We start from the raw sequence: 12,438 nt of genomic DNA on the forward strand, positions 1-12,438 counted from the left end.
GCTGTGGCGGCGCGGCGGGGCCGGCGCCGAGCGCGGCCCGGCGGCGGCCCCGTCGCTGCCGCCCGAGGAGGCGCGCCGGCGGCTGCGCAGGCCCGTGTACGACAAGCCGCCGCTGGGCGCGGAGACGGAGCTGGGCGAGCTGGGCCGGCCGGCGCGGCTGGAGCTGAGCGAGGCCGAGCAGCGCCGCCAGGAGGAGAGCGTCCGGCGGCACCAGATCAACATCTACCTCAGCGACCGCATCTCCCTGCACCGGCGGCTGCCCGAGCGGCGCCACCAGCTGTGAGTGCGGGCGGGCCGGGGGGTCGCGGGCGGCGGCGGCGGGCCGGCTCGCTCGGCCCGCCTGGCGTGGCCTTCTGCCTCCTCGCCTCTGCGAGGAGCGGGCGCTCCGTCGGCCTTCCCCGGGGAGAAGGAGCGGGACGAAGGGCGCGTGCCTTCGGCCCTGGGGGGCTGCAGCGCGGCCAGGGGCGCCCCACTGCACCTGGTGGGGCGCTTGCTGGGGAGCTGCCTTTGCACGATCCCGGGCTTCCTTGCACGGTGCGCGAAGGCGTCCCGCGGCCGGGGCGTGGGTGCTGGAGAGGGAGCGGAGCCGGAGCAGAGGGTGAATCCAGCCCGAGCTCCGCGGGTGGATGTGCCTGGCTCCCAGTCGGTGGTGAGTTGGCAAGGCAGGATGTGCTGTGTACACAATTACGTTACTTGTCTAATTCAAACGTGCAAACGTGTTCCACTTTAATCTCTCCAATTGTTTAAAGCGGGAGTTTCTGCGGTGTAAACACCTGTTTTCGGCGATGAACTAACGGGGCATTTAACCCAGTCAAGCCTGCCTGTTGGCTTTCTCTAACCTCGTTAGAGGTTTCTTCCCTCCTATCCTACTTTTCCCTCTAGGCATGGTTCATCCCCAACTTGAGAGACATTTCCTGTGAGCAGTAGGTAGCAAGCACGGTATTGTTGAATGTGGGGGTTGCACACTGTTCAAAAGTCTGGGAAGAAATTTTGCTTGCAAAAGAAATTCAAGTGCAGATGGGAGAAAATTGACAAACGGTTGCTAAAGAAATGAAGCAATGAAGTAGGCATATGAAGGTCAGATTGCCCTGATACGAATCTGTGGTGTGACTGCACTTAGAATATTAATTACAGTTCTGGTCACTGCACCGAAAAAGGATATTGTAGAGTTGGGAAAAGTGCAAAAGAGGACTGCTAAAATGATCAAAGGATAGGAACAACTCCCCTTGTGAGGAAAGGTTATAACAGCTGAGATTGTGTGGCTTAGAATAAAGCTGAATAAGAGCTTTACAGAAGAGGTGCACAGAATAACATGTGGTGGAAAAAATAGACAAGGGGACATTTTTCTCCATCTCATAAAAACAGAACCCAGGGTCATCCCATGAAGCTAGTTTGTAAAAAGTTTTGGGCAGATAGGAAGAAATGCTTATTCACGCAGTGCATAGCTAAACTATGGAATCCACTTCCACAAGATGTAGTGATGGGCACTAATTTAGACGGCTTTAAAAAGGGATTGGACACTGGCTAGTATTCGTGATGACTGTATGGCACCTACAATACCAGAAGCAGTATGCCTATATACTCCAGTTGCTGGGGAACTTGGGCAGTAGGGTGCTTTTGGACCGATACCCTGCTTGTGGGTAGCCGGTTGGCCACTGTGTGAACACAAATCTGGACTAGATGGTGCGTGTTATGTTCTTAAGCAGTTTTTCTTGAACCAGTCTGCAGTGTGAGTATAAAAACTATGTTAGTGGGAACATACATTTGTCCCCCCCCCCCCAAGATACACACAGGGCTGCTGCTTTCATCTTTTAAAGTATCTCATACTGATGTGAGTTTTCTAGAAAATGTTGAAATGGGAGCTTTGCTGCTGCCCTAATTCACATGGAATCTGAGGCCAAACTCTATGTGACATGTATTTTAGTGATGCCTTTTAAATACTTGGGTGGTACAATCCAAACCCAGAGGATTACGGGCATCTACATCTAGTGAAGATAAAGTGGTGAAGGTTGTTGCAGTTCTCCTTTTGTCCTGCAAAATGTAGATGGCAATTTCAGCCAACAAAGTGTTTTGCCTCGTAGTATGGGAAGAAGAGGCCGAAGCACCAGCAGGATACTACACTTCTCCTCAGTGCCCCCTAGAAAACCCACAAAACTGCAACTCCAAGGTTGGTCTTATGACCTTGGAATTCCAGCCACAGTTTTTTCTTTCTGAATCAGACTTGAGGGTCTAGGGAGGTACTACAAACTCAGAGTCTCAGCTTGACATTGGACTGCATTTCCGAGGTTAAAACTGAGGCTCTACTTTTCCTATAGCAAGCTAAACTTTTTGTATTGCACCCTTTATTTCCGCTTTAGGATGTGGTGATCAAAATTTTGGCATGGGGTGGGAGTGGGGTTAATCCTTACCCTTCCTGCATCATAATCCCAGTGAAAATTCTCTTCCACTGAAGCTACTATTAGTCTTGGAAAGGAAGTTTGCATAGTACAAAGTTTTGGAAAACTGTCATACATGTGATAAGCTGGTAGATATAGAATTATGTGCATGGTATTGACTTATATACATCTGGGATTACATGTGGTACCTGTACCTGACAGTCAGCAGTGATGTGAGTTTCCTGGAACAGTTTGAATTGGAAACTTTTCTAATGCTCTAAACTAATTTCTGATGCTTTAAATTAACCTAGTGTATTAATTTTATTTGTATTTAGTCAACAAGGATTTTAAAAAAGTAATTAAGCATCTTAATTTTTTAATCCCAAAACACTAATCCAGGTTCCCATAACTCTTAAAAATCAGAGGTGCCCTTCTGCCCTGTAAATAGCTGATTTCAGCTGGGTGTAGCACCTCAGAACGTGAAGGAAGGAGTCTCAGATGCCGTCAGGATATGTTGCATTGTGGTGCCAGGGCCTCCCCACGTTCCCCTTCCCCTCTCCATCCCCACCTCTGAGGTGGCTCTTGGATTTCAGGAATGCAGCCAGTTGCTGACAAGGTGATGATAGTGGGAGGGTGTTTTGAGCTTAGAGACCCAGCTATGAGGTCAGAACACTTTTCTGACCTCACAGAGGAGTCTTTGAAAAAAATTCTGTCTGTCTAAATGGCAATCTTTTGCCTATTGTACTGTAATCCTGTGCATATTCAGGCAGGAAAAAGTCTAAACTCCCAATATTCCCTAGCTGGTGAATGTTGAGAGTTGTAGGACTTCTTTCAGTTGAATCAAGCATAAGTTTGTACCTTTGATTTCATTTAGTCGTTAAATTGTATAAACATTTTATTGGAATATTTTTTAAAAGTAAAAACAACAACAACAATAGCACATATCAGAGTTTCCGGGTTTGCTTGTCACAATTCCATGTGTTTAAATGGCTTTAGTGCACTGCTCAACCCTGGGATTAAGCAACCCAGGACTTGCCCCCATGACATGTGAACCAGGTCATTATTTAAATGTAAGAAAAAAATTGAAACACTGAAATGGTTGGCACAATAATCAACAACCCAAAGGAATGTAAATGATAGTCTGATAACCACTCATTTACAACTTTGAACCTGCCAAGCTTTCTTAATATTCTGTTTGCAATTCATATCCACTCCTAGTTGGATAATTGTTCTTCCCACCATGGAAAAGTCAAAACACTAGAAAAAGTTCTGTCCCATGTCATTGTTAGTGTATGCAGCAGACACCGTGTCAAAACTAGTCAGAGTGGGCTGCAGTCTCTTCATCATGCTCACCTCTGCTTGTTACCTAAAATATCAGATTTATAACATGATCAAAGATTGCTCACGGCAAAGAAATTGACTGCGTCACTTCCTGGGACTATAAATGTTTATACCTGTGTCAGCTAGTGCAACATTAGCCTAATGGTGTGTACTTTTCCATCACACGGATAGAGCTTAGCTTTAGTCTTTCTGCCTGGCTACATATAGCTAATTTTTTTTCAGGGATCAGAGATAGCACTTTCACATTTTGTACTGTGGGGGGGGGGCACTTTCCCAAGACTACTCCCCACATGAACATCAAGAGGAAGCTTTTCCTCCTGGTGAAATACCCATCACAAAACACTCTGTGATTTAACCCTGAAAAGGGAACAATCGGATCATTAGTGAGTGAAATAGAAATCAGAAAAATGAGAAGATTAATTTTATATGCCCTAATCTTGAAGAGCTAGAAAGGAAGAGAAATATTCTGAAGACACAATGTGTAAGATCTCAGAGAACTGGAACCATTTTGCTTCTTTATAGTAGAAGAAAGACAGAGAGTATAGATCATGACTTAATACAGTGGCAATATAGGATGACTTCTGCCATCCATGCTTCTGAGACTCAGGGCAGTCCTTGTCAATCTACTGGCCAGGGAATAGGAGGGGTGGGGTAAAGGAGAGAGATTGGGGGGGGGGGTACTCTCTCTGTAATTGTCTGTAAAGTTTTAATCTTGTAATTGGTATAGTTAATTCAACAGTCACAAAATTTAAAAGGCATCCAGTGAGGAAAACCAGACAAATACTTGAAAATTCAAGTGATCTGTCAATACATTTGCTTGAAAAAATAGCATGGATCTCAAATGAAGAATATTGTTAATTATTGCAAGAGCATTCTGTGAAAATGTTTAGTAAACTATTATGAGCAAGTGATATATACATATATTTAAATCCCAACAGTATCTCTCCTGATACAATTCTGGTTGCACTTAAAAAAAAACATATTTACATGTGACCAGTCATACCAGAATGGGAGTGGCATTCACAAGTAATGCAACGTGGCAGTTGTCCTTGGTTGTGTATTCTGGTGAGTGTCTGGGTACTGTCCTGAACCCCCAGATATAATTTATGCATTACTAAGATAACACAAATTGGAAGATATTCCTTATGGAGCTGGTTTTTAATTTATGAATGTACTCTATGATAGTCCAAGAAAACTTCTTCCTCACAGCAGAAAACGGTCAATCAGATCTTTGCTTATTCACCTCAGTTCTGCATAAATTGCTGAAATATGCTTAATTTCAAAATAATGGTATGCTTTCCTTATAGATGCAGAGAGAAGAAATATGATTATTATGGCTTGCCAAAGACTTCAGTTGTGATAGCTTTCTATAATGAGGCATGGTCAACACTTTTGAGAACAGTTCACAGTGTTCTTGAAACATCTCCTGATATTCTTTTAGAAGAAGTTATACTTGTTGATGATTACAGTGATAAAGGTAAGCTGTTTCGTGATTCTTTCACAGCAGTTTTCCTGTGAAACTTAGAGACAAACACAGGCCCCTTTAGAAATGAACTCTACAACTTTGTATCAGAATAAAATGACAAGTTTGTTATGGTAATAAAACTGAAAGTTTCTTTCATTGAGATGCCATGAAACTGACTGCATTGTACGTGTGGCCTTTGCTTAATATTTCTGCAAATCACTTTTCAGTGGCCATAGTTTAATACCCCATCTGTACATCTTATTTAAAAAAAGTTGTGCAGGACTTTAACTGATGAGCAGTGAAAATGGTATGTAACATGGAACCAGTGTAAATGTTATTGCTGAGGCTAGTAGAGGGAGTGGAAAGAGCATTTATCTCTGTCCACTGTGCTTGGATATCAACTGCACCAGTTGAGAATCTTCCGGTTACCAGCTAACATTGCGGAGACCACCAGAAGGAGAGAAAGCAGTATTCATTCCATTGTACTTACTGTAGATCCAGTTCCATCACCCGTTGAATTACTGGTGTCATGCCCATGTGAAAGACTTTCAAGAACAGAAGTCTAAGGCAGAGCTAGGCAACTGGAAGACATCCAGATGTTTTGGGCAACAACTCTCATATACTTCAGTTAGCATGGCCAGTGATTAGGGAGTATGTGATTTGTAATCCAAAACACCTGGAGGGCACCAGGTTGACTATCCTTGCTCTGATCCATACCTGAAAAGATAAGCTGTTCAAATTCCAGAACTTTTCAGACATTTTCAAAAGGGCTGTAAATTAACTTTGGTGGATAAACTTGGCTATCAATAGTTGATGGGTAAAAGGAAGAATATTGAGGCCTGGATTGGCAGCATTACAAGTAGATTGTGCTTGGAATCTTTTGGAAACACAGTATACCTGTTGTGAATATGAAATGAAATTGTCCTGCTACACATATGTATGTGAAACTAATTATCTTGGGATAGCTTTGCCCTGAACGGTGGCATGCAAATACTTTGAAAATTAATACATTGAGAAGAAATATAAATAGGTGGCATTTTTAGGAAAAACTGGTTTGCTGTCAGCTGCATTGCATAAATCCAATTTGTTTATCCCTTTGTTACAGAACACTTAAAGGAAGCTTTGGAGAACTATGTGGCTAACTTGCGCAAGGTACGGCTTATCAGGGCAAATAAGAGAGAAGGCTTGGTTCGAGCAAGACTGCTGGGAGCTTCTATAGCAAAGGGGGAAGTTCTTACGTTTCTTGATTGCCACTGTGAATGCCATGAAGAATGGCTTGAACCACTATTGGAAAGGTAATGTTCAGGCAAACACTTCTTATTTATATTCAGAAGTAAAAGGCATTGGAGAACATTTACATATTTTTTTCAGCAGTGTTCACCAAAATGCTTGCTTTTCATTTTATACGCTCTGTGCTATTTAGTGCTTCATGCAATCCGGTGGAGAGACAAAGAGAGAGGAGAAAAATGGGGAAGTTGGGAATAGTCTAGTGAGCCATGTGGAAAGCTTGTTTCTTGGCCTGTGAGCTGACCGTTCCCCATACCTGGTTTATAGACGTGGATACTACTTTCCTCATTGATTATTTGTCAAACCAGTTTTGAATTCTTTTTCTAATACGGTGGGTAATCCACAAGATGGCAATGTCGTGCTAGATTTGGGCTGAAAGTAAATTCTCTTCCTAGTATTTATCTGTCTTTTGTTGGTATAGCCTTTTCACACATTCTCTGGTCTGAGGTTTTGTTTTTGTTTTTTTTTTTTTGTTTTTAACTTGTTAGGGGGCGGTTATGCACTTGTTTGTGCTGGTAACTAATACATTTGTCACAGGACATTAGCTTCTATTAGCAATGCAATCATCCTGTTACAGGATTCTAGTCCATACTAGAATATTCCTGTATGCCTAGGAATTGTTTGGTGTCCAGTCCTCGGGCTACTGCTGCATCACTGTGCACCAGATTAGAATAAGCTTAGTGCCGTGTCACAAGAGTTTGAGAATGCGCTCTCTCTCTTTTGCAAGGTCCTTGCAAAACAATTAGGTGGTAAGACACTGTCGGAAGTTTGAAATTAGAAATCAGATGACGAAACTGTGTCATTGACACTACATAGGTTCAAATCATTGGCCCAACTTATTTCCTAGCATATGGTACTGCTGTGAATGTTATGCGACTGTTGCCCCCTTGCCACTGCTGACCGATAAATTGGGGCGGAGAGGAGTGCCTGTGAGCTGGTTTGCATGATAAAACAACCCACCATGGATTGCGGAAGCCACAGCAAACTGTTGCAGAATGCTGACAGCCATGTACATCTCCAACTCCTAACCCAGGGTTATGTGATCTGCATTAGATCAACTTGGGCTATGCAAGGGTTGTTAAACCCTTGCAGAACACATGGCAGCTGGGTTTGGATGACACAATACTCCCCAGTTAGGGTTAAATACGAAAAATGCCAGCTGACATGCCACAACTAACTGTGGCTTAAACAACTCTCAGTGCGTTGTTTGTTCATGCAAGTCAGGTCAGTGACCCAGTTGGCATGATCGAAACAAGCCACTGTGGCTCCACAGTGACTAGAGAGCCATAACATGTCACACCATGTGCCTGGTGCATTGTACATAATTACTACCCTGCCACAGCTTATCATGTCCTCTAATGGCTTGGATGGTTTGACAGCCCTCAAATAATTTATGTGGCATGGTGTTTTGAGGGTTGTTTATCCCTTCAACTAGCCATGTCACTTGGGTTCAGACATGATAAGCCATGGCCAGGTGGTGATGATGCAAATTGCACCCAGCACACACTGCAGCTCACAACAAAGCCCCATGACTTGTTTGGATTGTGTGAACTGGCCCATGTGTGCCTTCGTGGTGGATGCTGTAAGTTTTTGTCTTTAAATTGTTTGGCTTTAATTTCTGTGCATCGCTCACACTGGCTGTACTAGTTCTCTCACTCTCCTCTCCTCACCTTCTCTGACTTCATCTTCTCTTTCCTCCTCTTCCCTCTTCTGCTTTGGCTGTCTCGCAAGTGCTCTACAGCTGACTTGTCTGCCTCGATTGTGGTCATTTTACTGACAAACCCAGTCAGGAACGATGGGCCACTCTGTTCTTGAAGCTACTTGGACTGAAGAGTGAGTAACATGAGTCGTCTTGAACTTTGCAATGCTAAAGAGGTGGACATTCCACTATCCAGCAGCTTTGTATCTCTGTCAGCATCTCTTTTGTTCTGAATTTTCGTCACTGTCTTTGAAGATGCTTGCTGTAAAAGAGTACAGCTAGGCAGCATCAATATAAGCTTTTTTCTCTCCCACCCCCCTTTTTGTCTACCTTTCTGTTATTAAATGTTGCTCTTCTTCAGAGAGGATCCCCTGAGCCTGTTAGAATGGCGGTACATTTTTCAAAATATATGTGTGAACATTACTATGCAAGTAAAGGCAGTTTCATTCCCGTTGACCCAGCTGGATGTTGTGTTTGGTGAGAGTGGGGGCAGGGACGGGGAGAAGAGCACTGAGTATGAACCCTCCCTGTTATTATTTGGCTCTGAACTGTTGCCTTGCTCCACACTGGCTGTTATAAGCAGTCATCAAAAGAGTAAAAGACATTACTTTCCAGCTCTGTCGTGATGGCTAAACTGTAAAAAGTCTGAAACTTTCCAGCAGTTAGAGTGTTTGTGCTTAATTTTCCTTTTATAGAATGCGCTTGTTAAACAGAGTGCTTTTGCCTCTCCTGCATTTCACTGCTTGTGTCCTTTAATGATATTCATTATCTAAAGTTTCTGCTGTTTTGATTAGACTTACAGCATCCAGGCTGTTGCATTTTGTTAGGTTAGAACAGCATACCCAAACCTGTTCATTTTGGATTTTGGATTTCAAGGCACATTGATCCTCGCTGGCATGACCAATGGTCTTGAATGCTTGGAACTGAAGTCCGAGACATTTGGACGGCACCATTGTAGGGAAAGACAGGTTAGGGCCAGGTTCTGAAGTTGTGGAATGAGATGCCCTTGTTAGAGGTGGGATTGCCACATATTCTAAGGAGTTTTGAAAGGGGAAGTAAAGATTGGGAGTTAGTAGTAATTGGCTTTTGCCGCAAGACAAATGATAGGACACATTCCTTCTGGAATGAAAGTTCTCTTTTGAGATAACTTGTGGGAACTTTTCTGGCAGTGGATGAAGGAAGGAGATGCTTAGTTGCACTTTGGATTTAAAGTTCACAGGTAAGGGTAAAGGCAAACACTCGTGCTAAAATAAATAAATATCCCTTTGCTCTTTTCCATAAATCTTCATCCTAGTAGTAGATTGAACATTCTCAGCTGCTTTGAAAATGTCTGTGTTGATCCACCAAACAGTTTGATTCAGAATAAAGTTGTAAATCTTTAGGTGATTTGAAAGCCATGGCAAAAATATTGCCCCTGCTTTTGGGGGGTGGGAATGAACATTTTGATAGAAATTGAAGTGCATGCCATAATTACTTTCATTCTTTGTCTTACATGAAATCATATTATGCAAATTGAGTAAAAGACTGTCTGCGAAAGCATGTCATTTATTCTAAAAGAGAAAACATTTCATAGAACGTTTTCCATTGGAAAACCTTGAAAAACAAAAAGGAGGGGGAAGCAATTTTTCTGCTTTTTCCTTCAGGCTTTCACATCTCTAGAACAGGGTTGCATGGGGTGGGGGGAAGAACAAGGAGAAGGGAGAGTGATTCCAGAAGTTTAAGAGAAATTAAGCTAGAGGAAAAGGTATCATATCTACTTAAGAGGGGAATAGAAAAAGCATTATAAAAACTGAAAAAAGTATAAACTATTTAACTTGTAAAAAGGATATGTGTTGGTTTTCCACATAATAATCTTTGAGATTTGTTGTTGCGGTCACCAACAAGCAAATATTTCTTTATAAACTTATGCAGAATTAAAGAAGAACCATCGGCTGTTGTCTGTCCCGTGATAGATGTGATTGACTGGAACACTTTTGAATATTTGGGAAATGCTGGAGAACCACAGATAGGTGGTTTTGACTGGAGACTGGTCTTCACTTGGCACATGGTGCCAGAGAGGGAGCAACGACAGAGGAGATCCAAGACCGATGTCATCAGGTCAGGTTGATTTCCACTTACATTTAAAGTACGTTTTAATCTGATAAATCCATTAGAATGAATAATAATTGACATTCAATACTGATCCCAAAAGTTATATCTATAACACATCCGTGTCTACGTTGCTGTGCTACAACAAAAAATCTGCTTTTAAAATGAGAACTGAAATCCTACTTTAGGAAAAATGGACTCTGTGCAAACAGATAAACAGATTCTGTGCAAGGAGTGCCCTTTATCAGCATACCTCTTTTATTTTTTGTGCACAAGAACTGTTTTTAAAAGGTTAACAAGGTTTATTTTATTTTATTTTATTTATGCCCTAGCCCACTGATAGGGGAAAGAAAATTCCACTTCTCAAATGCTTAGTCCCCAAGTTCAGCTTTGTTCCCCATTCAGCTTGGCACCCTGGACAAGCTTTCCACTTGCCCATTTTTAAGGCAAAGTCTCTGTAAATCTGTTTTTGTGCTTTGCACTTCTCAACAAACAAAGTGATAAACCTGCTTATGGAGTGAGGCAAATTCAAATGTTAATAGGATACAAAGGAAGATCTGTTGTGTTCACTTTGTATGACCATAGCATATGGAATTTTGGTTACTCATCATGTCTGGAATAGCTGTCTTCATGGAATAGTTCCATGAAGTTCTTATAAATTGCATATTGTTAGGGGTGCACAAATTTAGACAGCAATGCAAAATATTTCCTCTAAATCTTCTTCTCTGACAAAATCTTCAGATGTTAAATGCCATCCTTTTAAATCTAAAGTGATGTTCTTAAGTAGACTTCCATGACCTGGAATCCTCCAGATGCGTTGAACTACGATGTCCATCTTTCATGACCATTGGCCATACTGACTGGGGCTGATTGGCGCGAAAGTCCAAAACATTTGGGCCACATTAGATTGAAAGAGACTTCCTTAAGGATTACAAAGAAACTTCTAAGCACCAACAAATCAGATGATGAGTGTCTCAGTTTTGGTGGTAGATTCCTTGCTGCTGAGAAGAAAACAGGTAGAAATTTGAGATGCTCTTAGGAATTCCAGCTGCAATTTTTGAAGAGAAATAGGAGGGCATAGGTGGGTGTAATCAAAGCACCCACAAAGAGAATAGCATTCCTAACCATGGAAAGCTCTGATTAAGCACAGTAAAGCACAGTAATATATTTCTGATTTGGTGCTGGAAGCCTGTAATTCTGTAAGGGAAGCAAAGCTTTTAGTAAAGGACATAGATGGTCCCCATTATATAAAGCTTTTTCTGCTGGTGTGGGGTGTGGGCAAAAGGCAGAAGATTTCTATTTACCGTCCCTTGCAAACTCACATAAATGAAGTTCCTGTATTGGTCCTTGCGTTTTGAATATAAGCAGTATCAGCAGGTGTTTTGAGTTCCACGTTCTTACCTTAAAATGATTGTACATAACTTGCCTGATTGTACATCTTTGCTTCATTCAGCTTAGTTGAGCTCTTGATACATCTGCCCTGTTCGGTTTGTGTGATCAGAATGAAAAATTAAAATAGAGTGAGCTGGGCTCAGCAGTGACATCTAGTGCTGCTTTATTATGTCTCTTGCCTATTACTAATTGGTGTTAGACCCTGGGACCTTTGACAGAGGTAAAGGGGGCATCTGCTACATCTGCTTCCCTCCTCATTGTCTTTTTGCAGATGGTGTCTGTGTGGGTATGAATGATGCACATATAACTGGAGAAATGGGTTTATTGAAAGCACTGCCAATATACTGTAAAATCCTCGACATTAATGGAGCAGTCTGGCTTAAATCGTTTGACTTGATCGGAGCAGTAAAAGCAAGTGTGTCCACAAGAGAGCTTGCATAAAATATGGTATTGCAAGACCATCCTGAGACCTCAGTAGTGGACAGGATACAAAAGTTTTAAATAAAAAAAGCAAAATGGAATCCAATGCATTTAAAATTATCGAAGCATTCTGATTAAAATATCAAACTAAAACTATCTGTCAAGAATCACTAGACACAATGAACAGTCAAATTAGGCACATCTGGCGCTTTATTTAGGTACCTGGAACACATACATGAAATACATGTAGTGGTGCTTTAATGGGATTTATTCCTGAGTAAGCATACGTGTCTCAGGAACTAGGCAACTCTGGGCTAATGACAAAAGAATGCACTGTCTTCCAGCTCTCTTCACTCCAGAGCCAAGCAAAG

General features: G+C 42.2%; 1 protein-coding gene across 1 annotated transcript in view; it reads left to right on the forward strand.

Moving 5' to 3' along the window:
- Window positions 1-12,438, forward strand: part of GALNT12 (polypeptide N-acetylgalactosaminyltransferase 12) — a 40,511-nt gene that overhangs the window by 5,511 nt on the left and 22,562 nt on the right. The window contains exons 2-5 of the mRNA XM_044442819.1: window positions 32-279; window positions 5,024-5,193; window positions 6,287-6,476; window positions 10,079-10,264. Of these exons, the coding sequence (XP_044298754.1) occupies window positions 32-279; window positions 5,024-5,193; window positions 6,287-6,476; window positions 10,079-10,264 (794 nt within the window). The remainder of the gene's footprint in view (window positions 1-31; window positions 280-5,023; window positions 5,194-6,286; window positions 6,477-10,078; window positions 10,265-12,438) is intronic.

The sequence above is a fragment of the Varanus komodoensis genome, unplaced genomic scaffold, assembly GCF_004798865.1.
Source record: "Varanus komodoensis strain SLA01 unplaced genomic scaffold, ASM479886v1 scaffold40, whole genome shotgun sequence".
In the NCBI taxonomy this organism is placed as follows: domain Eukaryota; kingdom Metazoa; phylum Chordata; class Lepidosauria; order Squamata; family Varanidae; genus Varanus; species Varanus komodoensis.